We start from the raw sequence: 26,778 nt of genomic DNA, 5'->3' as shown, positions 1-26,778 counted from the left end.
TGAAGGTGTTTGCCAGATACGGAGTGGTCCCGGGACAGCTGAGCACGGATATGAGAACCCAGAAGAGCAGACGCTTAGGCATGGATGCCGAAAACAGGCGCAGCAAAGCGAGCAGCCGTCGGAAAAGAAGGGAAGGGGCGGTACTGCAGGGAAGTCGCGTCCGACTAGTCCAACAGTAGTTGATCTGTGACAGGGTTCCTCTGCGAAACAAGAGCCACAGGAGAGAACTGAGGAAGACTGCAGGGGGCCCGATAACCCTTGCCCGGAGCAGAAGACAGGAGAGGCACCAGGGCTGGGATGTGCCCCGGAGACATTGGGAGCAAGGCAGGCTGCCAGAAACGAACCCGCTCCCTGCGACACAGGCCCTGAGCGAGGGTGGCAGGGGGGGGGATAGTATTAGGGAGACTGCAGTCCTGGCCGGTTTGATGGCTAGTTCATTAGGAGAAATCAATGGACCAAGCGCAGGGGCAGACTCCCAGGGCCCCCCATCCAAGGGTGGAGATGTGATAACTCTGGTATTAAAGGCCGCCCACTCATTGCCTTCATGGTTTGTCCCCCAGGTGTAGCGCTGCCGGATGATCAACAAGGGGAGAAAGAGGCTGATAAAGGCTCCCCCGAGAGAGGAACAAGTGATTATTTCTTTTCAGTGTCAGATGGGACTGAGTGGTCAGAGGACGGGCTTGGCTCTCCTCCGAATTTAGCAAAATGACAGTGACCCTGAAGAGAGTGATGGCACCAGAGCACTAACTGCTCGTAAAGCAAGGAGGAAATCTATCTTGAAACGCTTAGGAGGCAAAGACCTCACCTGGGACAACACACCTACGAATCAATTGTCCAGTACGCCACCAAGGGAGGCGGTAGACACAGGTGTAGCCGCTCCAGATCCCCCAACACTAGAGGACATATACCAGGCAATACTAATGCATCGCGGTGAAACACGCCAGGACAGTCGGAAAGCTCAGATAGCCCTGCGTAAAGGGCAGGGGGTTGTCAGGAAATTGACCATAACATGTAACTCTATCGGGGAACGAATGACAGACCTCGAAACAAGAATAGCTACAACAGAGACAGATTGTGGTTTTTTTTTTATGCTCATCTTTTTTGAAGAGCAACATGGAGAGAGCCTACTGTCTGCCCTGCCCTTTCAAAATTTGACCCGCCCCGACTGTTTGTGTTCGGGGTCTGACACGAGAACACCTGGTGTCATGTTTGTTTTCTGCAGGATTGCTTTCATGGACAGGTCTACGGCTTCCTAATTTTGAAGAGGCTGTTCAGAGCAGCAACTGGACGATCTTGGAGGATTGCCAGCCATCCATATTGACAAACTTACCTTGCAGATTGCAATGCAATTGTGGCGTTTCCTATGTGTTTGGAAATGTTTCACACCCAGCATTGTGAAACATTTCCATATTTTATAGCAAGTATATTAATAAAGTTTTATGTTTGTTTTTGTGTGTTTAAGTTGGCACACATATGCAGCATAATTAATTCACTGGGCTCTGTTCCAGTTGCACTAGCTTTTAGGGGTGCACAGCTTCTCTTGTGCTGTCTGTCACTGGAAGCCGTAAAGCACAGAAAATGTCAGCTTCGTTAATACTTGTAAGGTCCCAAAGACGAGACGATTGCAGTGCACATGCTGGTTTTTAATAAGTTACCCACTTTCTAGATAAAGTAAGTACAATGCAGAGTGCACCAGAACTTGAGGAGATCATTCTTGCAGCTCGCAGGATCCAGGATCTTAGAGCCTTGGGCAAACCTAGGGGCATTAGCTACAATGCTACTGCCAGAAAGGAGGCCCTATCTCAGTTCGTCCAAGAGCATGAGAATGAGCAAGATAAAACAGAGAACCTCTCATCAGGTGAGCCTGATACAGAGAATCAAATACTGGCTCAACAAGTAGTTGAATAAGACAAGATCTCATGCACTTCCAAAGATCCCCCTCATCTGCAGCAAGTGGCAGAGGTCAGTCTAGTGGTATACCTGAGAGTAGGGCAGCAGGATACGGGGAGGACAAGCTTGCCCAAATCTCTCTGAAGGAGAGATAGCTTGAACTAGGAGAGGAGACTAACCATAGAAGAGAGAAGGTTTAATCTGGGCCTTGAGCCCAAAGATGGTGGCAGCAAAGTTAAAAGGGTATGGGAGGAATCTTGTGACCCTAACATTCCAAAGGGTATAGCTCCAAGTTACAAAGATGAAGATGGCATTTCAAAATGGTTTGCCCCTTTTGAGAGAGCCAGCACCATGAGAAGAGCGGGTTGCCAATACTGAGGCTTACTACTGTGGGAATTACTACCAGTTAAGGGCAGAGCTAGAATTCGGACCCTAGATGAAGAGTCCTATCACTACATGAAAGACACCATCATGGAAGGGGTTGGACTCACTATAGAGGAGTACAGAATCAGATTTAGGGAAACCCATAAAACTAAACTTGGGTAGATTTTGTTGACATCTCAGTCAAGGCACTGGAAGGCTGGATTAGAGGTAACAATGTGGAAATGTATGAAGGGCTGTACAATCTTTTGATGAAAGAGCACATCCTAATAAATTGTTCCACAGAGAAATTATGACAGAATCTGACAGATTCTAAGTTATATTCTCCCAGAGAGCTGAGAAAGAGTGCAGATAAATAGGTAAGATACAGGGTTACCCAGAACAAGACCCAAGGTTGAGGTGACTCCAAGCAGGGTGCTCAAACTTCCCAACAGGGGAAGGAGGTAAGCACTGGCAAGGGTGAAAAGACAGAGTCCTTTTCAGGCCCCCAAAAGACTTTCAAAGGAGGCTGGACCCAAAGACTCTTCCCAGTCCAAAGCAAAGGGGCATCAGGACATGAAATGGGAGCCCAAAAAAGGCTGGGACGTGCTTTGACTGTCAGCAGGCAGGGCACAAGAGAGGTGATGGGATGGGATGGGAGTAGGGGTGGCCTCTGTAGGGTCCAGAGAACACAGTAAGGAAACTTTGGTTTCCCTGGAAGGGTTGGACAATGAAACCTTGGCAGTCTTACCTCCAAGCCTGTAGAAGTACAGACAAAGGCCAAGAATCAATGGTACTTGAGGAGAGGCTCTGAGGGATACAGGTGCCAGTGTTACCATGGTAGCAGTCAAGCTGGTTTACCCAGACCATTTGATCCCTGGTGGCAGTCACCAAATTACTAATGCTGATAATCATCCAATGGCTTTGTTGAACTTAAGAGTGGGGAGGAGTTATTGGCTAGAAAAAGGTGGTTGTGTCTCCTGCCATCCCAGAACAGTGTCATGGGCAAAGGCAGAAAAGAGGGCTCATGAAAAAATGTTGGGTCTCGGAGTGGGTGTGTGTGACAACTAGGGCACAGGCTGCACCTCAGCGTAAAGGTTAAGAACTGGAGCCTGAAACTATGGTCAAGCACTTTAAGAACAAAGGAAAGCTTGTTAACTTTGGTTATCCTGTAAGTATCAGGTTTTTTAGGTATATAGGTATATATATATATATATATATATATATATATATATATATATATATATATATATATATATATATATATATATATATATATATATATATATATATATATATATATATATATATATATATGCTTCGCGCGCATCCGAGATGGCCGCGTGAGCACAGGGCTCCGGGACCCTCGCCACCTCCCGCATCTATCCTGAACTCTATCCTGATTACGAAGACTGGTTATTGAAGACGCAACCCAGCTGATATAATAGCTGCTTTCAGAAATCGATTTGGACTCCGGGAACCGCAACTACGATAATTTGAACTTTTGTGGCCCGCTCCATGGAGCTACCCCGGGCTCGAGTCATTATGGTGCCCAGGCAGTAGTTGAACAACAGCGGCCTGCGGGGCTCTGTTCACAACATTGGAGTTGACTTTCGGTTTCGTTTTTGGTCCCTCAGCCTCCTCCTATCTCAGGACCGCTCTAGCCCCGGGGTGCAGCCGGGGCCCGCAACTTTATCGTGTGCCAACAGCAGAGTGTTTATGGTCGTGGTGATATCCTGCTGAAATTCGCTTTTGGAGATCTCGTTGGGTGAATCGTTTGGAGCCATTTTTACCAGGTCTCAAAGGCCCCTCCGGGGTGCAACACCTACTATGGCGGGCAAACCCGATAGCGAGAAGCGAAAGACCAAGACCATTCACCGGGGAGGTACTATTCAAACGAATGTTATGGATCGCTATACCCATCCTAAAGGGTCCCCCGGTGGTGCGAGTAGGACTCTGGTGGAGGCAGGTGACGGCTCAGCCGAGTCAGATGATTTGACTCTACAGGACATCATGGGCGCCATTGCCAGTATGAAGACCTCCATTGGCCAGCAATACGAGGCTCTGGCCCTTAAGCTTGACACTGTGGCAATCGACGTCAACTTGATCAGGGTGGACTTATCAAAGACTAACGAAAAGGTAAAATCCCTAGATTTGAAGACCTCCAGCCTTATGACTGATGTGTCCGATTTACAGACGGAGATTCGCAATCTACGATCCTCCAATGATCTCTTTGCTCGTCGGCTGGAGGATTTTGAAAGTCGGGCCAGACGCAATAATATACGTATTATTGGGGTCCCTGAAAAATCAGAAGAACCAGCTGCAGACCTCCTAGTTGAGGACCTCGTCCTAAATCATCTCGGGCCCCAAAGGCCTGAGCAACTTTTTTGCGGTGGAACGTGCACATAGAGTGCCGGGTGGGAAGCCGAAGCAGGGTGCCCCTCCTCGGCCTATTATTGCCAGAATTTTCAACTTCAGAGATAGAGACGCTATCCTGCAGGCATCGCGGGTGGGCGGCGCCACGAAATTCGAAAACACTACAGTGAGCTTCTACCCAGACTTCACTCAGTTTGTTCAGAAGCAAAGGATGGAGTTTCAGGTGATGAAGCGACGACTGAGGGACATGGGTATGAAATACGCGATGCTCTTCCCAACTTGGCTACGTGTTGAATACGAGGATCGGACGTTTTTCTTTGACCGCCCTGAGAGAGCGAGTGACTGGCTTGACACATTGCCTACGCAGCGTGATCGCTCGGAACATTCTGGAGGTGCTGAAGGTGGCCCGTCGGAGCAAGAATGAGCAGTGGTTCCTGGTTTCCGGACATTGTACATAACTTGCAGCTGTGGTTCGAGGACTTATACACTTATGTTACTTATGGTGTAAGACCCAGGGGTGGCGGGGGAAGTGGGACTCTTTCCTCCTCCGGGTTTCTTTTTGTAGACTAGTTAATGTTAGGGCGACAGGCACACTGCAAGTTGGGGTGGCTTTTGAGTCTAACGCAGGGGTGCAGGGTGGGGGGAGTTGTATCGGGTGTTTATCCGGGGGCGGGGGGGGGGTTGGGTGTGTTTTCATTTTTCTCAAGACAACGTATTGTTTTACTTATGGATCTGGGTGTTGTGTTCGCCGTGGGGTGGGTTCCGCATTCACTTCTGGGATGGGGAGTAGGGAGTTGAAGTTATTGTGTTGGAATGTTAACGGGTTGGGGGATAGGATAAAACATGGGGTTGTGTAGCAGCTACTGAGACGCCTCTCCCCTGATGTAGTGTTACTGCAAGAGACACATCTGATCGGAAACACATGCCTTGCTATGAATCGGCGAGGATATCGTCTTGCTGCACACTCCGGATTCACTAATGGTTCTAGAGGGGTGGGTATTTTAGTTAAGAACTCCCTCCCCCTGGAGGTAGATGACATAATCCTCGATGACGGGGGGTGCTACGCTGCTCTCACTGGTAGGTGGGAGGGGAAGACTGTTTCATTGCTTTCTGTATACGTCCCTCCTGGTCTGCAGACTACGCCTTTTGCTGATTTGGGGAGAGTAGTTCTGGGACTTCCAGATGGCGTCCTGGTGATGGGTGGAGATTTCAATTCTGTCATATCTGACAGAGAGGACCGCTACCCCCCAGGGACCTTACGACATCACAATCTTGGGTAAGTGGCTTTCTGGAGACGCTGGGACTGGTAGATTGCTGGAGGCTACTGCATCCGGGACAGGCACAATACACCTTCCACTCTGGTGTTCATGGTAGTCTCTCTAGACTTGACTATGTTTTGATACCAGCAGCACAGGCCTCATCAGTTAGGGAAGTTAGACACCTGGCTCTGGGTATTTCAGATCACTCCCCATTGTGGCTTTCGATAGACACGAGGACGGGGGCTGAGGGTCGATTGGCCCCGATTAATCCTTGGTATCTCCGCAACCGCAAAACCCGGGCAGAGTTGGTTAAGTCTCTGGATCTGTACTTTGCTGAGAATGAGGGATCTGTGTCCTCTTCTGTTTCACTGTGGGAGGCTTTCAAGACGGTCATCCGCGGGCAGGCGCTATCGTTAATCGCTGGTGCCAAGAAAAGCAAAAATGAGGCGGTGGTCCGCCTCGAGACTGAAATAGCTGAGTTGGAAGGGGATTTGAATTGGGTATTACTCATGATAGGGTTCACGTCCTCAGTCTCAAACAACTTGATTATAGAGCATTGGTGACGGACGCTGCCAGAGTCATGAGTAGAGAGCAGCTGGGACGGCTATATGACGTGGGAGACAAGGCTGGGAAACTGATTGCTTGGTTAGACAGAAAGGAGAGGGCTAGTCGTGTGGTTCCTGTGATTGAGAGAGCTGATGGCGTGCGAGTGACTGACCCTGTTGAGATTGTTGAGTGTTTTGCTGAACATTTTCGAAATGTGTATTCCCCAGTCTCCGATAGACTAGAGGAAGATTCTCATCTGCTGTTACGAGATATCACGTTGCCTTGCCTGTCGGATTCAGACAGGGACCTGATGCACGCAGCACTTTCGGTTGACGAGGTGGCACTCGCTATTCGTTCTGTCCGTTCGGGAAAAGCTAAGGGCCCTAATGGTCTCCCCATCGAGCTTTACAAGCTGCGTCCTGACAAAATGGCGCCGTATCTTCGTGATATGTTCCTGGAATCGCGAGACATCGGCTCCCTCCCCCATGATCAGAGACTTGCGACCATTGTGGTGATTCACAAGGAAGGGAAGCCAAGGGATCGCTGTGCATCTTATAGGCCTATTTCGCTTCTAAATGCGGAACCCAAGATCCTCGCAAAATTGCTGGCACACCGCTTGATAACAGTTATCAGTGACCTGATCCATCCGGATCAATCTGGTTTTATTCCACATCGTAATACAGCATTGAACTTGCGGCACCTACATGGCGTTCTCGCGAGGGCAGCGTCACTGCGTGAACCGGCCATCTTGGCATCCTTGGATGCTACGATGGCCTTTGATACAGTGGAATGGCCGTATCTCTGGGCTGTCCTTGCAAAGTTTGGTTTGGGTCCTGGTTTCATTGGCTGGGTGAATCTGTATGTGGATACGTTGGCTCAGATTGTGGTGAATGGTCGGGTTTCTCCGTCCTTTGTTCTTGGGAGGGGCACGCGGCAGGGGTGTCCGTTGTCCCCGCTTCTTTTTGCCCTCGCCTTGGAGCCCCTGGCTGCATGGCTGCGGTGGGAGCCGTCGATGAGGGGTATTCAGTGGACCCCAGACTTCGAGGATCGAATATCACTCTATGCAGACGACTTCTTGTTGTATCTCACTTCGCCTCGAAAGTCGTTGATTGTATTGTTTGATGTGTTGAACTCGTTCGGGAGGAACTCAGGCCTCGTGATTAACTCGGCCAAGTCTTGTGTCTACGTACTTTCGGGCGACACTCCCTCTTTGCCGCGTGGCTGCCCCATACAGGTGACGCAGATGGATTGAAATATTTGGGGATCTTTTTTACCTTAGACCCCGGGGTCCGTTATGATCGTAATCTGCTTCCTCCGCTCCAACGGTTAAAATCTGACGTTGTGGCCTGGCGCAGACTGCCATTGTCCCCCCTCGGACGCGCAGCTCTTTTTAAAATTATGTCCTTGCCGCGGTTTTTATACGCGCTTCAGAACACGTTTGATGTCATCCCGGCAAGATATTTCCGGGAGGTGGAGAGTTTGCAGAGGCGGTTGATATGGGATGGGCGTTCGCGGATTGCCCTCGCCAAACTGACGCGCCCCTGGTATGATGGCGGTATCGCACTTCCGGATATTAGGCGATACTATTGGGCCTCTCAGCTGGGAGCGATCAACCATGGAATGTACGGTCCTGTGTTGAATCCTGCGTTCGAGATGGATAAGTGGCTGCTACCGGGTGGAGACTATAAAAGGGCGTTGTATTCCAAATCGGATGGAGGGGAACTTTCGAGACCCACTAAGATAGCGGTGCGAGTGTGGCATTGTGCGACTGCAGCAATGGGATGGAGGGATCGACTGACCCGGGCGAATCCGCTCTATGCGTCTGAAAGACTGGGCAGCCTATGGAAGACGAAAGGGTTTGAGAAGTGGGATATGATCGGTATTTCCAGGGTGAGTGATCTCTGGGCCAAGGGTAGGATTACGACTTTTGAGGAGTTGAAGGTAGAATATGAGCTGAGTGACAAGGAATTCTTCCGTTATGCGCAGATTCGACACGCGTTGCGTTCGGTTTTTCCTGAAGGTACTGTTATCCCGGAATCGTCCCCGCTCGAAGATCGGGTGCTTGACGGACACGTTCCCGACAGCACTATTTCTCTGATATATAAGAAATTGATTAACGATAGGGTTGACCTGTTGGCGCAACTCAGAGAGGTTTGGACCAGTGACGGTCTAGAGTTAGATGACGAGGACTGGCAATCGGCGATATCCTCACCTATGGAGGTCGCGATTCCGGCCCGTCTCCAACTCGTACAACTTAAGATCCTGCATCGGGTTTATGTGACTGGCCCCCGCCTGATTCGAATGGGTTATTCTGTGGACGGGTTGTGTAAGCGTGGCTGCGGTTCAATTGGTACTTTCTTCCATATAATTTGGGAGTGCCCGGAAGTAGCGGTGTTTTGGAATCGAGTGCATGCTGTGATGGAGGAGGTCACGGGTGTTGCGCTGTTGCCTGAAGCCAGGCGTTGTCTGTTGAATGTTTGGGAACCGACTGATTATGATGTGGCGCAGACTCAGTGGGCGACCCTTGGGAATATGGTGGCCAAGAAAGACATTGCACAGTTGTGGGGTTCCCAGAGACCGCCCACGGTCCTGGCATGGAAGGAGAACATGGACTGGTGCATGTTTAGAGAGAAGACGGTGTATGTGGCACGCGGCAGACCAAAGAAGTGGGGCAAACTCTGGGGCCAATGGAACTCCTACCGGGGGATATATGTACACCTCCCCTCGCTGATATTACAGATGTTCCTCTTTCCCCCTGACCCGTCATTCCTACTATTGTTTAAGCTCCAATGTATTTTGACTCTGATTTCCCCCCGCTCCTCCCCCCTTGCATTGGTGATTTGTATTAACTGCAACGCACGTTCCCTCCTCCCAGAACACATATCCAGCTGTACTGCTTTTATTGCCTTGTTTGTTTATGTTTCATACATAATAAAAAGATTAAAATATATATATATATATATATATATATATATATATATATATGATCAGCTTTATTTTTATTAAATTGGTGACTGATTTCTCTCCATTTGTGTCCATTGTTTATCGTCCATGTTGGTGATATGAAATGAATACCACATGTTCCTTTAAGTAGCCTGTCTGCTTTTGCCATCCTACCAGTACTCAGAGATTGTGTTCAAGAGAGTACCCAGGGTCCATCTTCGTGTCTTGTGCTAGTATTACATGGTAAGGAACTCCTGCCATACCACAGCACCTATGTGGCCAAACATTCTTGGCACCCTTCAAAACTGCAGAGCTTTCCTTCATACACTTTTAGTCCAATACATTTTCTCATGAAGTGAATCATGATTGGAGCACTTGAAAAAATAACTGTTTGCCATTCCTCAATTGATGGCTCTGGGGTACTGTGCCGTTTTAGGCAACTGACAGAATATACCTCTACGACGAAAGGGTCTGACTGATGAAACAGTATATTTCTTTCAAATATCTCTCCTGATTGCAAAGGTTTGCAGATCAAAACCAGGTTTCGTACTTCTCTTTTTCCCCCAAATAAAATTCACTATTCATTAAATTCAATTGTAAGTGTCTTTAGGAAAGTCTTGAGCGACCTAGACAAATGGCTCTTTACTGGAATGTTTTCTATCTTTCAGAAATGTATAGCATTTGTGGTTCACCTACGGGTTTCACATCTCTTTTCCTAACAAACTGCAAGTAAAAACGGAAAAAAAGAAAATAAGGAACACCATTTAGAAAAATGCAAAAACTGTGGTTGAAAAAACATTTTGTTTTACAACTCTTCGTTTCGCATAACTGGGAATAGGACGACCTTGGCACAACAAGCTTTTTGTTGATATCATTTTTAGGGTAAGAAAAATTACACACTTTATTACCCAGCACTTTGGCCAATTTTTTTTTAACTGCCATATTTATAAGAAGAGTAGCCCGAAGTGAAAGGGAGCTGCAGCCCTTCTGCAGAGACCTCCTGGGTTAGAAAGGCACTGTGCCAACAGGCGCATAATCCTCGGACAGAACGGTTTGACAGCAAGCTAGACACACAATAGAACACTCACGAAGGCTGAGAAGCATGGAGCTGGGTGCACTGGCGAGGGACTGAGGGCCTTTAACGCTGCTGTAATGGTAGCTGCTCTGCTCATTTGCCTTTCTCCTCCTTTGAGCTCCCTCAAAATAAATACACAGAAGAATTAAAATGAATTAGAAATAAAGAGGGACAGCACGGTGCGCCCTTTGGATCATCGCACGACTTAACGAAACCTCCGACGGCTAGACATGAAATATAGCGTCTAGATGTCTGGAAAGTAACGCTGAGCCACCTCAATTTGGAAACAACTAAGGTCTTTCTACCCTCAAATAGGAAACAGCTGAACAACGAAGCAAAAATTGCAGAGTACTTGGGCGAAGACCTGGAACTTAAACCAAGCTTCTCTTAGCCCCTGAGTTTGTGAGATATTCACAAGGTCTCAAATTCCCTGAATGTTATGCTCTAAATAATTAGATTTGAAGAACCTGGTGACATTAACTTGAATCAACATCTCACAGGTGAGGGAACTGCCTCAAGCACTAATGCTGCGTGTCTTGGGCAGAAAGTAAATTTTCAAGCAACAACTCTGGCCGCAGACCACACAAGCCCTATCTACGAATGATTAAAGAACCATCCAGCATGAACAAATGAATGCTAAAGAAGCTCATATGGAAAAACGGGATAACATCCTTCAGGCAATCGCTGCCTCGAGAGAAGCATATGAGGCTCGGTGGCTGGGAGGTTAGAGGCGCGGTTGGAGGTCCCTTCCATAGCCACGAAAGGAGCAAAATGCGAATTGGGGGTAAAGACTTAGACTGACTGTCCATGAAGCACTCAAGCTTAGAATCCGCATAGTCTCAAAAGTGTTGGGTGACATAGAAGGGCATTCCATAAGGGAAACTTTGACCTCCTCTGAAAAGCCAGTCACTCTCAACTAGGCGTGGTGCCTCAGGGCACCAGAGATTAAACCACTCTGCCCAGCGAGTCGGTCATATTGAGTCCACATCGTATTGTGAACTTTGCTGCACCTCTCCTGTCGGTAACAGCCTGAGAGAGGATGACCTGGGCCTCCTCCAGGACCTGTGGCAGCACTTGCGCAACCATGTCTCACAGATTGTGGGAGTAACCACCCAAAAGGCATGGGGCCTATGGTAGATGTCTCGCCACTCTTTCTCTGTCAGTTCCCTCCCCAGTTCTCGCACCCATCGTTTTTAGCTCGCTGAGGGCAATGAAGGAGCTGGCGATCTCAGCATGGTGTGAAGTTCAGAGATCATTTTCTTATCCAAGTGTTTTGTCATTATCCATTTCTCATATTTTGTGAGTTTCCTGCTCACCAGGGGTCTGACTTCTGGCTGTAGGAGCCAATGGCGGAGTTGGAAGTATTGGAATCAATTTGATTCCGATATGGCGTAGGATTGCTGCACTTCCGAGAACGGGTGGATCCCTCCAAATCGAAGTGGTGTCCCGCCGCTTTGCATTCTGAGTCACGCCATTGCGAAAACGCATATTCGTCTATCCCTGGTGTAAACTCTGGGTTGTCAAATAAGGGCGTAAACGGTGAGGGGAAAGACGTGATCCCCCCGCCTGACTGCCACCCCATCCCAGACGTGCAGCACAGACCTCATAATAGGTGAGCCCTTGAGGTTCGATGGCCTCTCTGGTCTCTTCAAGAAGGGAACCTTCCATAGGGAAAGTTTCGCCAGCGCTCTGTCTTGGAACAGCCACTGTTTTTCAGATTTTGGTTGGCTCCATTCTACTAGATACCTCAGTTGTGCCACTCTAAAATATTCCAGGACTTTCTGTATACCCAGCACTCCCTCCTCCGGTGGTCTATGGCCAAGATCTCTGCGCATACAAGGTCGCACCCCCGCCCAGTAAACTGTTGTATTGCTGTTCGTATTTTTTGGAGTGTCCCCGGTGGGGGCCAGGCCGGTAAGGTCTGGAATATGTATAGTGCCCTGGGTAAGATAGACATTTATATGGCTGTGATGCGGCCGAGCAGTGACCGGTGATGTTGTTGCCATTGCCGGAGGTCCTTCGAGATCTGGGAAAGGAACTTGGAATAATTATGCGTGACTGTTTGTGGTATGGAAGGGGCTATGTCTAGTGCCAAATAAGGAACTATATCCAGAGTCTGCAGCCATCCAAAGGACACCTGTCCTCCCCGGTTAGTTCCTCCCATTGGCCTAGGCGTAATACAATGGGCTCTCCCACATTCATCTGAAAACCAGAGACCCGACCAAAGGATTCAAGTTTGTGGAGAAATGCCGGCACTGACTGCTCAGGGTTCTCCAAGGTTGCTAGGAAGTCGTTGGCGTATAAACTCACGGAATGCCTTTCCCCGCCACATGGGATGCCCGAGATATCAGGATTGTCTCTGATCCTCTGGACCAATGGTTCCACGTAAAGAGCAAAGAGGAGGGGTGAGAGCGGGCACCCCTGTCTCGTACCTCGCTGGATCTCAAAGGGCCAAGAGGTCATCCCATTGACCCGGATTGTTGCTTTGGGTCTATCATAGCAACTCGCTACCCAGGCCCTGAACCGGTCACCAACGCCAAAATGAGCTAGAGTCTTGTCCAAAAAGCCCAGTCCACTCTGTCGAAGGCCTTTTCGGCATCAACAGGAGAGCATCCATCTTTGTACGGTGGGCTGTGTCAATAATGTGCAGGATGCGCTTAGTGTTATCGCTACTCTGACAGTTGTGGATGAAGCTGGGCTGGTCCGGTACGATGATACCGGGCATTTGTGGGCCCAGTCTGGCCACTAAGACCCCCGTAAACAACTTCAAGTCTAGATTAGGGAGGGAGATCGGGCGGTAGGAGCTGCATTGAGTCGTATCTTTCCCAGGTTTAGGCATTGCCACTATATCGGCCGCCAGCATGTCGGGGGGGGGGGATCGTTCAGGGCCCTGTGAATGAGTTAAAAAGCTGCGTCAGGACCGGGGTGAGGAGTGAGCAAAAGGACTTATAAAAACCAGCCAAAAAGCCATCAAGCCCCAGTGATTTCAGAAGCTTGAGACGTGAAATCACCCCTATGACCTCTTCAATTCTGATCGGTGCATCAAAAGCTTCCGCCCCCACGGCGTTCAGCGCCGTCGTGTTGGCCCCCTGTAAGTAGGAGTCACCTTCCATGCTTAGGTGCGGGTCTTTTCCATTTAGTGCGGAGTAAAAAGTCCCAAAGGGCTCCTGCTATTTTGGCGTCGCTTTTGACCGTCTACCCCCTAGCGTTCTGGAGAGCTTGGACCTTCATCTGTTGGGTGCGGGTCCTGAGTTTACTTGCTAAGAGACGCCCTGTCTTGTCCCCTCCAATATAGTAGGAGTGTTTGAGCTGGAGGGCCGCATATTCGTATCTGTCCAGGTCGAGTTCTGCCAGTTGCGCCCTTGCTGCTTTCAGTTGGCGCCACACCCTGGGCGCGCCTGTCCGACTATGTACCCTTTCCAACTCTACCACTTGTGCTGTAAGAGGTTCCTGTTTTTCTTTGCCTTCCCTGTTTTCAGCTGCGAGATAGCTATCAGCTCACCCCTCACCATTGCCTTGAGGGCCCCCCACAGTGCTGCAAGGGAAGTCGCAGGGGAGTCGTTCGTCGCTAGGTAGTCGGTAATGCATTTATGTATTTGCTGAGTCACTCCCGCCCTATGTATTAAGTTTTCCCTAAGTTGCCATGTCCCGTTCTGTTTGTGGGTTGGGGGCATGTCGAGGGTCACCGTCACTGCGTCATGATCTGATAGTGCTACTGGTGTGATGTTTTTCAATGTCTACAAGTTTGATCAGCTCCAAGGAGCCTAGGAGGTGGTCCAATCGGGTGTAGGTATGATGTGTGTGGGAGTAGAAGGAAAATTGCGATGAATGGGGTTGAGCTACCCGCCATATATCTACCAGCCCCCTCTCTCTCAACCATTCCTTCCTGGTTTTGGACAGTGCTCCCGTTTGGCCGTAGCGTTGGTCCGACCTATCGTTCTACGCGTCCATGACCAAGTTGAGATCCCCCAACCACGATTAGTCTTTCCTGTGAGCTTAGGTCTTCTGATAGGGATGTAGTGAGGAATTTCTCCTGTCCTGAGTAGGGGGCATCAAGGGAACCCACTACGAGGCAAAAACCACTCACCCACAGCCTGTAGGCCAAGAGACGGCCCTTTACTTCTGCTACCTTGTCGCCCACTGACCCCTGGAATTTCCTGGCAATTAGTATGGCCACCCTCACTTTCTTATTGGATGTGGAGGAATAGAATTGTTGGGGAAAAGCCCGGGATTTCATCCGGTGCCAATTCTTGGGGAGGAGATGGGTCTCCTGCAGTAGACACACCTCTGCCCCCGGTTATCCAGATAAGATATGATGGCTCTCCGTTCTATGGGGTTGCTGAGCACTTTCACATTGAGAGTGACTATCTGGAGGGTGGATTGGGAAATGAGGTAACCGTGGGTCTAACCTGCTGTGTCTGCATTGTCCCCATCCCTAACATTGTGTGTGTGTCCTCTGCCACCCTTGTGTCTTGAACTTCTGCTCCTGCCCCTTGCCTACTCCCATCCCATGGTAGCACACCAGTTCCCCCCCTCCCTAACCCGAACTGAAAACCCCAAAGATTGTCCAGTGCCCGTCACCCAAGAGCGCGGGCATTTGGAAAACGGATCTTTCGGGAGCATATGTGGACCAAGATTTTCGGGCCCCCCAGCCACCCTCCCGGGGTGAGGTAGTTACAAAGCATACGTACCCCTGATGAAAGTCACGGGCAATCTGAGGATACTGTGTCCTTCAGGGCTGCCTGTCTCTCCTGCGCCATCCTGTTAGGGTTCGGTCCCGGCCCTAGAGCGGGTGATCTCCTCCGTACCACTTTCTGCCATTTCGCCCCTGAAGGTTTTGATCTTGGGTGCTCGCCTCTTCCTCTGGGTCCCGACGTTCCAGGCCTAGTATCCTGCATGTTTCTTGGAGGGAGCGGAGCTGGTACAGCTTGGTGTTCCATTTGAAGATCAGTCGAAAGGGGTGGCCCCACGAGTAGGCCACTCCTTGCTCTTTCAGGTGCGCAGTTACCTCTCTGAACTCCCTTATTTTCTGCAGAGTTATGGCTCCCAGGTCTTGGAAGAGGGCGATAGATTGGCCCTGATTTGTGATCGGTTGTTTGGCCATAGCCTCAAGCAGGATGCGCTCCTTGAGGGTGTAGTCGGGAAGAAAGGCTAAGATGCCCGGCGGAGGTGCAGGGACCCGCCGCCTCAAACCCACTCGGTGAGCCCGATCAATGCAGATTTCAAAGTCTTGCGGCACTCCCATGATGTCCCGGAAAAGCTCTTGTAGGTACTTGATTATGTCAGGCCCCTCCACGTCTGAAGGCACCCCCCTCATATGGATGTTATTCCGCCTCAAGCGGTTTTTGAGGTCTTTGGTATGTGCCTGCAGGTCGATTTGTTACTCCCCCAGGCTAAGCAACTCTTGTTGGAGCTGTTCCACTTCCTCGTCTCTGGCCTGGATGCGGTCCTCCATGGCTATTACTCTTTCACCGATTGCATCCACATCACTGCGTATCTCTTTTACTTCCCCAGCCACCTCACTTTTGAGTGTTTGGAAGTCGTCCCTTAGGGTATTGAAGAGTAAGTGATCGGAATGTCTTTGTCTTCTGGATCCATCTGTGAGTTCGAAGCCGGGGGCGATCAGCCCCCTTCTCCACTGATGGGGGCCTTTAGAGAGCATGTCTTTCAGAGTCCGCTCCTTCCTCCCCTTTGCCGAGGACATAGTGTTCGTCAGGGTAATCCGCAGTGAGGAACTAAGGCTCTCCTCCATCAACGCCGTCGTCTGTACCTAGAGTTGTCCAGGGCCTCCTTGATTGTGCCCGTCTATTGGTTTATGCCTTCCCGGGTGTCAGCACCTCAGGGGGGCTCTCAGCGCACCTCTGCCAGGCGATGCCTCTGACCGATTCTCAATGGGCACTGTCAGGCGGGTGCCTACTGTGTTCGCGCTGTTCTTCTGAGGGGCTTCTGCTCTCGCCGTCAAGCTTGCATTTCGGGTTGGGCCTAACCACTAACTGCTCCCAACTTTATACGTTTGCCGGAATAGGCTCCGGGTGGGTCCGGCGCTAAATATACAAATGGGACCCTGTATCTCCACGCTTGCCTGGTATCGCGTCTCTCCTCTAGGCGGGGACTGACTTGAGGGCTCTGTGAGACTGCTTGGGGAGTCTACTGTAGGTCCCAGCCCCAGGGGCCAGGAAAGTCCACGGGGGCGCCGGTCCCCTCCTCCAATAGCGCATCTAGAGGTATGCAGGGCCGCGCCGGAGCGCTTTTCCCTGTCCCGCTCACTGTGTTCGCCTACGCGCGGTCCCTCCACCCGGCGCACTCAGGCCTCTCCGTACCTCCGCCGAGTGTCGGCTGCAGAGGCTCGTTGCGTAGGCCCCTTATGGAGATGCCACTGTGTCCAGGACCGCAGTCTCCCGCAGCTCCCTGCCCCGGGGATCGCAGTTATGCCCAGCCCACTGAGATAGCTATTTTAACATTGCGGGTCTCCACCCCGGGCAGGCACCGTCGCGTTGCACCCACCTGGGGTCTCATGTCGTCTGTTCTGGGGCGGGTGGTAGGAGCTGGAGGCCAGTGGCCCGTCCGTGGGCTGCTGCTTCTCTACTCGTCAGTCCCGCCAGTCCCGGGGACCCCGGGTGCGAAGTCCCTATTGCTGTGCTTGTCGGCTGATTGGCGGCACCAATCTCCGGGGCGTGCCTTGTCTTCTCTGCACTTCTGCTGCTTGGTGTGGATATTCTGCGCGGGGCAGGGCTCCCTCGGAGTTGGGCGCAGCTAGGTGGATAGGCGGGCCTTGACCGAGGCAGACGCCATTTTGTTCCTCCATTGCACGGCCACTGCGAGCTGTCTATCGTCTGCAATCCTGCCCCCCGGTGTGGGGTGCGTACCGCTAGGGCTGCCTCACAGCGGTCGATTGCTGTTCCGCTGATAAGGGTGGTGTTTACGGGGTTATAAGTACTATTTTACCCAGGCTAAGTGGTCGGGAGCGGAGAGCCGCCGGGAATTGCGACTCACCAGTCTGCCATCTTGGCCACGCCCCCCACATATTGTATTTTTGACTACTGCACTCCATCATATATTGTAAAGCTGAAACCTATTGCCAGTCTGGTGACAGACTGTACTATAAATCCTTCCCTCTTTCTTCCAGTGTTCCCCTTACATTCTAATAGTTATTCTGAGCAATTCTAATTAGCCAGAGAAATTAGTTTTGTGGATGCTTTCTCCTGGTCTTCAGATTTATTTTTTAAATGTTTGATTTTGGAGACTGCATTGTTAATTTCTATAAACCTGCTGCTGAAGCGGAGTTCTGTTGTATTCTCCAGTCATGCCACATGTGTAGCGAAACAGAAAACGTCCCGCCAAGGTTGGTGGGTCACGCTGCGCACTTTGATCCTTGGAGGAAGGAGCAGTGACCATCGTGTAAGGTGTTCCTTGCACACAGCATACTGAGCTATCTGAACCAGGTACCATAAAGGTGATACACCAAACTTTGGTAGAAACTGGGAGTTGTCTGCACGGCGCCTGGCGCGTCGTGCAATTCATTGGTCTTGAAGAATTTTCCTGAATACATTTTACTGAGTACATCACAGGAAATTGGTTTCCTTTTACGATCAGTTGGAGATTAGCAGTATTCAGCCAGATTGCCCCTGAGGAAGGGACATCACTGTCCCGAAATGCATCGGGCACTTCATTAAAAATTTTGAAAATGACATGTATTGTTATGAAGATACTGCTAGATGAAAATTTATCATAATGTTTTGTGATTATTAGTGAATGTACAATTGTCATTTTGAACCAGATGTACGTGGTCATTTTGAACAAAGCTAATCATTTGTTTTAAAGATATATGATGCACATAAAAATATGAAGCATTGTGTGTAGAAATTTTGGTTTGATTCATAGTACTTGTTATGTTTATGTATTAACCTTGAGTATTTGATCAATAGTCTGGAAGGACTATACAAGCACAGTGCGCAGCGTGACCCACCAACCTTGGCGGGACGTTTTCTGTTTCTAGTTTATTAGCACTTGTATGGCAGCAAGTGCAACGCAGCAGCACCTTTGTTAGAACAGAGTATACCTTGTTTGATTTCACTGAGTAATTTAAATAGGGAGTGCGCTTCCATCCCATTATTTGCATATACATGTGTAGCGAAGGCATAGCAGTATAAACTCCATAGTTTTAAAAGAAAATCTTTTCCTGGTGCCAAGATCCATCTTGCCTCCATTATTGATATAATTCCCTCCTAAGTGCATAATTTCACCACCACTGAGATTCCTGCATTATCTCTTATGGTCTATACTCTCGAGAGAATAGCAAAAGAAGTTTCTCTCAATGCAGAATTTCCAACCTATTTGGCATTCTATCTAAACAAAACAGAGCAGGTTTCTTCTTTGCATACTATAGTATATGTGTGGCTCTTTGCACCATTAACTGCCAATATATTTTTTACCACAGACAGCATTGATGCTCTGGTATCATGACAACAAAGTGCTAGTCTGTTTCTGAAAAACAAAAGACTAATAACCTCCATACCCTACATATTTATCCCAGGTCATGGGAGTCATTGTTGTTTTTTTCCTGTCTGTCACCGCCAGCTTTTTACTGGTAGTGACGGACAACAAAAAAGACATTACATCCTAAATAGAACATGCAGTGTAATGCCCTTCCTCCTACCTCCTCTACTCTATTGGAGGAAGTATTCTGTCTATGGAGCCAATGGGGGCTCGCGAAACGGAATACTTAAGATCCACTCATCTCTAAATGAGGCGGACAGACCAAGGGTTTGGCAGTGAGGGTACTTTATTGCGTGTCTGCCAAACCCTATTATTGGGCCCTAAGTTTGTCTTGTCTCCCTGGATGCCTTGTGCTACCATACCTACGTGTACATTGTTCTCCCACATTCCTTAGTCAAACATCCTCACTAAGGTACCTTGGTATGAAGAATTTATTTCGAAAAATGAAAACATATACCTACATACAACAAAAACCGTTGACCTCACTCAGTTTCATAGAGGTCAACATGTTTGCAAATTATTATGATCTGAAGAAATTGTGTGTTACCTCAATTGCTCTTTGTGGTCTAGAAGAACTTGCAGGTAATCTGCCAATTTCTTTTGCATAAGGGCAAGATGAAGCCAAGCCCTTCCTCTTCCAACAGGCGTCCTAGAAATTAAACAACAGTGGGAAGTTTAAAATAGGATTGGTGATAATAATAACGTGTCTCCAGTTCACTTTTGAGTTCTTTATATCTCAATGTTTTTACCAACCACAACCACACTAGAGCTTGTTACCTGATAGAAGCACCCATTAATTTATCAATGATGTTTCTATTACACCACTCATTTGGGGCCTATTCGAGAACTTTTATACTAATGCTAGAAAAAGCAAAGCACAATACAGATTTACGCGGTATGAGTGTAGCACATACTGTTTTATTTAAATTTGCTAAATTCTATGTATTAAACCCATTTAGCCATTCGTTAGCATGTTACCCCATAATATAATGGGGTTTGAAACAGTTAGGAATCGCTATTTGCAAGGGGCATGTTTAGGGTGTTGGTAGTATGTGAAAAACGGTTCTTGCACTGAAATGGATCTTAAACAGGTTAATTTGGTATCAAGCAGGGTGGCAGGAGGTATGGTTAGAGATTTGGTAACATGAGCTTCCTGATCATACCATCACAAATGGGCAAATACTTTTCAAAAGAGCCAGAGGAAGGTTGTGAAAAGGATGGCTGAGAGTGGACCATGGTTCTGCACATTCCGGGAGGATCAAAGCACAAGAACAAAGGAAGGCAGGTCCAGGCTGAAGCCCCCCTTTCCCCAAGTCTCAGTGGCATGACCTAGCAGCAAAGCTCTTAATTGTCACAAGTATTGTGGAGAGAAGAGTTGTCTTTCCCTCCCGTATGCTTGTGTTGGAGAGAAGCATAAATGGAGTGGCTCACTGGTTAGAGGCGGCAGACCCGGAAGCAGAGAACGGCCCGGGACCAGGGTTCAATTCCCGACGCGGCAGGGTCGTGGACCAGGGTCAGCGGACTTGATAATTCTCGCCTCGGTGCCTACTCTAACCAGGAATCACACTCGGCAACTCTGGGCAATAGCTTGCCTCATCTCTACAACGGCCGCCCACATTCACCGGGGATGTCTGATTTCACCTTGGAGATACCCAGTAGGGACCATCTCACAGGGATAGCCAGGACGGGTTGCCCAGCGGTCTACAGCGCCACGACGCCTCAGGGCAGCAGTGCGCTTTACAAGACACATACATACATATACATAAATCGGAGGGAAAGGCCAGACAGAGTGCAGGGGCCGCAGCGGAGGTGCGATGTACCAACGTCGGTGGAGACTTAGGGTGAAGTCTGCTCATTTCTGAGAGTGCTACTGTCCCCTCGTCCTATCTTGAGGAACTGATTGGCTGTGGAGCTAGTGCGATGGACTGCTGTAGGCAGCTGAGGGGTGAAGGTGCAAACTATTAAAGAAGGAGCATAAAGGCCAGACTGAGGAAGAGCACCTTGGGAGAAACAAGTGTGATCACTGGAACTAGGGATCTCGGCACAGTACAGGGGCCAATTGCTGAAGTATTTCAGCAGTCAGTGACTACTAAGAGCCATATGAGTAGAGCTGGCAGGAACCTTGGATAAACTGTGTAGCAAATGCAGTTGACAAATGGGGCCTAAACTCAGTCAAAATATATGTTTTGTGAGCAGTGGCAGCTAGTGAACTTTGGAAGTTATATGACATAAAAAGCATTTTGGGAGTGAGTCTATACCCTTCCTGCCCATAGGGAGCCCTGGATGAGGAGGGGGGGCGGGGGTGAAAGAGACTGAAGACTGCTTTTAATGGCCGTATTCACCTTCTATAACCATCTTTCTGGTGGATAATATAACTAACCACAGATGTCTCACCTTGTTAATATTTCTTAGGCATCAGACTGCATCTGAAATGTTTTTGAACAGTAATCCAGTGCACTGGTAGGCGGCGTTGTGTGGCTGGGCCAACATTGTTACACTTCGGAAGTGACAATTGGAATCTCATATAAACACCACACATCTGTGGTGATGCGAGTGGCTTTCTGTGTTGTCTAAGCCCTCCGATGGAGGGCCCATTGGCAGACTGGTGTTACCAATGTGGAGATCTATAACGTGGGACATTATTAGATGGAAGTAGAATCTAGTTCACAGAATGTGGAGGTGGGAGGCCAGTGAGGAATATGCTGTTAGATACAGTATCCTCCAGAAAGATTGTTACCAAAGGTAAATAACTTGTTCTTCTAACAACAGATTCCTCGACCTTTTGAATAGATACCACAGCACTGCCTCACAAGGTGGTGAGTCTGTGAACTGGCTTGGATCAAAACATCCTGCCAAACGGAGAAGGCAAAATGCCCCTCTCGCCAAACCAGACTGTGGAGGCAGTAGTGCTTTGTGAACAAGCCTGCCAACAACCGTATGACAAATGTCTAGGACAGGCATTCCGCTTGCCAATTTAGCTTTGGCCACGCTGGATTGAGCCCATAAGCCTTCTGGAGGCTGCTTTTTATCCAAAGCTTAGCAGAATTGTATGTAGAGGGCAATCCATCGAGAGAGGATATGTTTTGCACTGCCTCATCCTTCTTGACTCCAGAAAACCCCACAAAGTTCTGATCGGCCACCCGCTGTTCAAGGGTGTAATCAATATAAAAGCTGAGTGCCCTCATGATGGAGTCTCTCTTACTCCATAGAGAGATAAAGAAGACCAGAGAATGCCAGAAGGGTGATAGCCTGCCCAACATGAAACGGAGGGACAACTTCCGATGGCTAGAAAGCTTGGGTTCTTATCACCAACTTTTCTGAATATAACACTGAATAAGGTGGGTTGACAGAAAGAGTTTGCAGCTCGCTCACATGCCTAACCGAAGTTATGGCGATGAGAAAGACCATCTCTAATGTCAGGAATCTCAAAGAGCAACTGTGTAGCGGCTCAAAAGGGGTGCACATCAATACAATGACAACTAAGTACAAATCTGACTGTGGCATCACAAAGGTTTTTGTCAGAAATAAATATTGCAACCAATGAAAAACCTTATCTCAACTGGTGATTTAAAAGAAGAGGTCTGGTAGCCACAAAGATACCAAAAGAGCTGATAGGTTGTCCCTTACAGTACCTGAAAGCAAGTTCTTGCTGGACCAGGCACAGCATAAATAACAAAACCTCAGGCAAATTCGCTCGCAATGGGTCACCTTGTTGAGTGCGGCACAAATCCACAAATTTGTCCTACCGACTGGCGTACACTGATTATGTGGAAGGATGCCTTGCTGGCAAGATGCGGATTCATTTATAAGCATGTAGATGCAAATCGTGAAGGCCCGGGTGCAGTACACTGCCCTCCTCCTAAGACTGAAGATGATCCTGAAGCAGCACCTTGATCAGAAGACAGATGCTCATGCCAAGGAGCTACACTCTCCTGGCCCAGTCCAGTGCCACTAAGCTGACTTGTACCTGGCCATTAATGAACATCTTCAGAAACTGGGGCAGGAGAGGCAGTGTTGGGAAGGCATAAGAGAGTCCGAACCTACACTCTTCACTGAAGATATCTCCAAGAGAGAGGGATGCTTTGGAAACGCCAACGCCAAAGGTGCTGACAATGTGCACTCCCAGCAGTGTGAAAAGATCGAGACAGGATTCTTGCCATTGGTAGAAGTCGCTTTGTGAAACCTCCTGGTGCAATTGCCTTTCGTGATCCACTAAGTGTCGGAAGCTTAGTTTGCCTACCCTAGAATTTAAAGGTACTGCATGGGGATGTACCACCAGAGAAATTCCTTGCCATTCCAGCCACTTGCAGAGGTGCAGAGCAGCCATACACCAGGCCCAAGACCCCCAACATGCCCTGCTTGTTGCAGTACCACACTGTGGTTGATTGTCCCTGAGCACCTGCACCAGCCTTTCTTGGATGGTGGGCAGGAAGGCATTCAACGCCAAGTAAATCACCCTCAGCTCCAATAAACTGATGTAGAGTGGAGTATCCTCCAGAAACCAAACTCCTCTGACCTCCACCTCTCCTAGATGGCTAACCAAGTACTGAAGTATTCATGACCACGATCAGCTCTGAGTGGGGTAAGTAGAGTGTTTGTTACTGACCATCTCACAGTCCAGGATCCCACACTGTAGACCTTTTACAGTCTCCTCTGAAATCTGGACACAATCAGAAAGGTTTGCCAGATGTTGTGTCATTGGGATTTGAGCACAAGAACACACAGAGCCTGCATGTACTGCCTGATATGCTTTGTCAGCAGGAAGCAGTAGGCCTATAACCCCAGTAGTCTCAGAGCCATTCAACCTGAGATCCAGGACAGAGGTTGAATGATCAGGAGCATAGTCTGAACGTCCTTAACACTCCACTATGGAGATAAGGCACTGAACTACACTGTATCCAGAATATCCGTGATAAACGAGATCATCTAAGAGGAGTCACATGAAAATAAGCATCCTGCTGGTCCAACGTCCCCATCCACTCTCTGGACCTTGGCTAGCATAACCATCTTGAACTCACCCCTTTGCCGGAAGGCATTTAGAAGGTGAAGATCCAGGATAGGACAAAGGACTCTGTCCTTCTTCGGCACAAGTAGCGGGAGTAACTCCCAGTTCATACTATTTGGGCCAGACAGCTTTCCTGATAGTAGTGGAGGGTGTGGTATTGTAAAAAGAAATAGAAGGGCATAGCCCCAAAGGACAATTTGGAGGTCTCTTTTGTTGGAAAGGATGGTCTGCCACCCCTTTAGGAAATATATAAACCAGCCTCCAACAGGGCTGCTGTGTGCCAGCAAGCAAGGACACAGTAAAGTGCTTTTGCAGCTGCAGATGCTGGAGGAGTGACAGACTGAGCTGCACATTGTCCTTGCTGTTCTGAAAGTGGTCTCTAAGAACTGCAGCTCTGCCACAAAAGGGATGAAATGCCTGCCGGCTGGTGTAGGGACGGCAGAAAAAAAGGAAACCTCCGGTTGTAGCCACATAGAGGGCAAAATTGCTGGTGTAATCGTCTTGTGGGAGCAGAAAACCCCCCAAAACACTGTAGTTTTGCTCTGCTTAAACCATTCCAGGGTTGCGAACGCTTTCCATGTCCATTAAGGATGCCTGAACATCCAATGATAAGCCGTAGATCTCATTGAGGTGCGGCCCTGAAGAGCCACACTAGTACTCATCTCTCAATTGAAGCAGTCGGTTGTGTCCAAGCCAGAGCGTATGACCAATTTTAAAGCATCGCAACTGTTTGGACTGTATCTCAAAGAGTAGCAGTCTAAAAAGCAGCTGGTGTTCACTGCCTTCAGGGCAAGGCTCTTAGAAGAGAAAATCTGTTTTCCAAAAATCTCTATTATTTTAGATTTACAATCTGGAGAAGAAGGAAAAGTGTTGGAAGTGTTGGGGAAAGCTGTACCATACAGCTCTCTGGTGTTGGATGTTGTGTTGTAAAGGCTGAGTTACCTGGTGAGGGACGATGGTGATGAGAGAACTAGCAGACCTGAAGATGGTTTCGACCACGTGTCCAAAAGAATATCCATAACTGCCTCATTAAATAATAACAGGGCCTCTGTAGGCGCTTGACCTGGTTGAAGTACTTCAGTTAACACATTAGTCTACACCTCCATAGCAGGTAGCATTAAGTCTAGAATTTCTGCTGCCCTCCACATAACAACTGCAAAAGAGGAGGTTTTCTCCATGGCAAGATAAGGAGGAGACACAAAGTCAGTGTCTAGATAAGTTTCAAGACCACAGGCAACTTGAAGTTCCTCATACTAGTTTCCCTCATCATATTGGGATACAGTTACCACATCCCTCGTAATTGTTGCTGTCAGAGTCAGTATAAAATAGATTGTGTAGTTTGGGCCGTACCACATGCTAAGGGATCTGAATCATGGTCTATTGGCTGTGTGCCGGTCAGAGATAGGCGCAATCTTGGTCAATGTCATGGTGGCTTCTGCTTAGAGTCAGATAGCACGTGTGGGCTGTAATCCTTCAGTGGCATGGATAGCTCTGGAACCGAAGCCACATATTTAAGGTACGATCGGGAGTGTGAGGGGTCTCCCCCACATACGTTGTATTATATCTATATCTATATATCTATATCTATATATCTATATCTATATCTATATATATATATATCAAAACAAAACCCTTTCAGGCATAGAGTGGCGCATAAATTATGCAAAAAAGGAGAGAACTCTGGGTAGTTCTCAAGTTTAGGTGGAAAGCAGCCCCTGTTAGAGCACTCTCAACACCAGCGACACTCTAGATCTGCTCACCTCAAATGTCTGATTTTCTATCAAAGTTTTTAAGCATAGGATTAGCACAGTGCTATCCAAGCCGAGATAGAAAATGAAGTCTTTTGCAATTTATACAGCAAAGTCTTTAAGCAAAGGACTAGTACAATGCTGTCCTTGCCGAGCTGTAAAATTACGTAAGACCTTTCTTCAGTGGCAGCAAAGACTGGAAGTTCGCGCTGCAACACAACACTATCATTTATAACTCACACCTGCCTCAGTGGGCGTGGCACTCCTAAGCCTTCTGGTGGTTGTAGGCTGTGTGCTTCAATATTCCCAAGTGGGTGCTTCCTTACAGTCTTTAAATTAATTTCAATAGTAAAAATGACTCCACAGTGGGTGAATGCAGCCTTTCTTGTTTTGCCGCTGCCTTGCTTTGCAGAAGACGAAATGGCCTCTTGCAGACTCCACCCTGACATGGGGTCTGCATCTTCCTTCCGAGATATATATATATATATATATATATATATATATATATATAATATATATATATATATATATATATATATATATATATATATATATATATATATATATATATATCCTCTCTGTTCCTCTGTGCCCAGACGAACCAAATGAAGTTGCACTCTCGCAGTTGTATTTTCCAGCAGCAATGTTAATTTATTCTTAAATCAATTTTCCAAATCAGAGTACAGGTGAACAACCTACGCGTTTCGGTATGCATATACCTTGGTCACGGTTGGTTTGCTCTAAAAGAAAAAAACTGCATTTTTAGTAATTGTAACAATATTACATAATTTACTGTCTCTTTGCATTCAATCACAAGGTGCATTCAGGGACATATAGTCACATTATTATATACATCTTGAAACAGTCCAACCTGGTTCCCAGTTTGAATATGCAATTTGGATATGTCTGTTCTTTATAGGTTTGGTGTATATGTACTACAGATTCTGGAGGTTGATTTGATGTGAATTCAGTAGATTTAACCATGTATTGCTGTTTGACATATTTTTTCATTTTGTAACTTTATTGTTCAAACGCTCAATTCTTTGGTCTTTTTCATTTCCTTTTCTATTTTACACCATT

General features: G+C 48.1%; 1 protein-coding gene across 3 annotated transcripts in view; it reads right to left on the bottom strand.

Moving 5' to 3' along the window:
- The window catches only part of RUFY1 (RUN and FYVE domain containing 1), a 594,809-nt gene that overhangs the window by 480,033 nt on the left and 87,998 nt on the right, over positions 1-26,778 (bottom strand). For all 3 annotated transcript variants that reach the window (XM_078653337.1, XM_078653336.1, XM_078653338.1), the window contains exon 4: positions 19,493-19,594. In XM_078653337.1, the coding sequence (XP_078509463.1) occupies positions 19,493-19,594 (102 nt within the window). The remainder of the gene's footprint in view (positions 1-19,492; positions 19,595-26,778) is intronic.

Source organism: Lissotriton helveticus, chromosome 7 (assembly GCF_964261635.1).
Source record: "Lissotriton helveticus chromosome 7, aLisHel1.1, whole genome shotgun sequence".
Taxonomy (NCBI): Eukaryota; Metazoa; Chordata; class Amphibia; order Caudata; family Salamandridae; genus Lissotriton; species Lissotriton helveticus.
The sequence above is the reverse complement of the archived record's forward strand: the minus strand, read 5'-3'. Positions and strand labels throughout refer to the sequence as shown.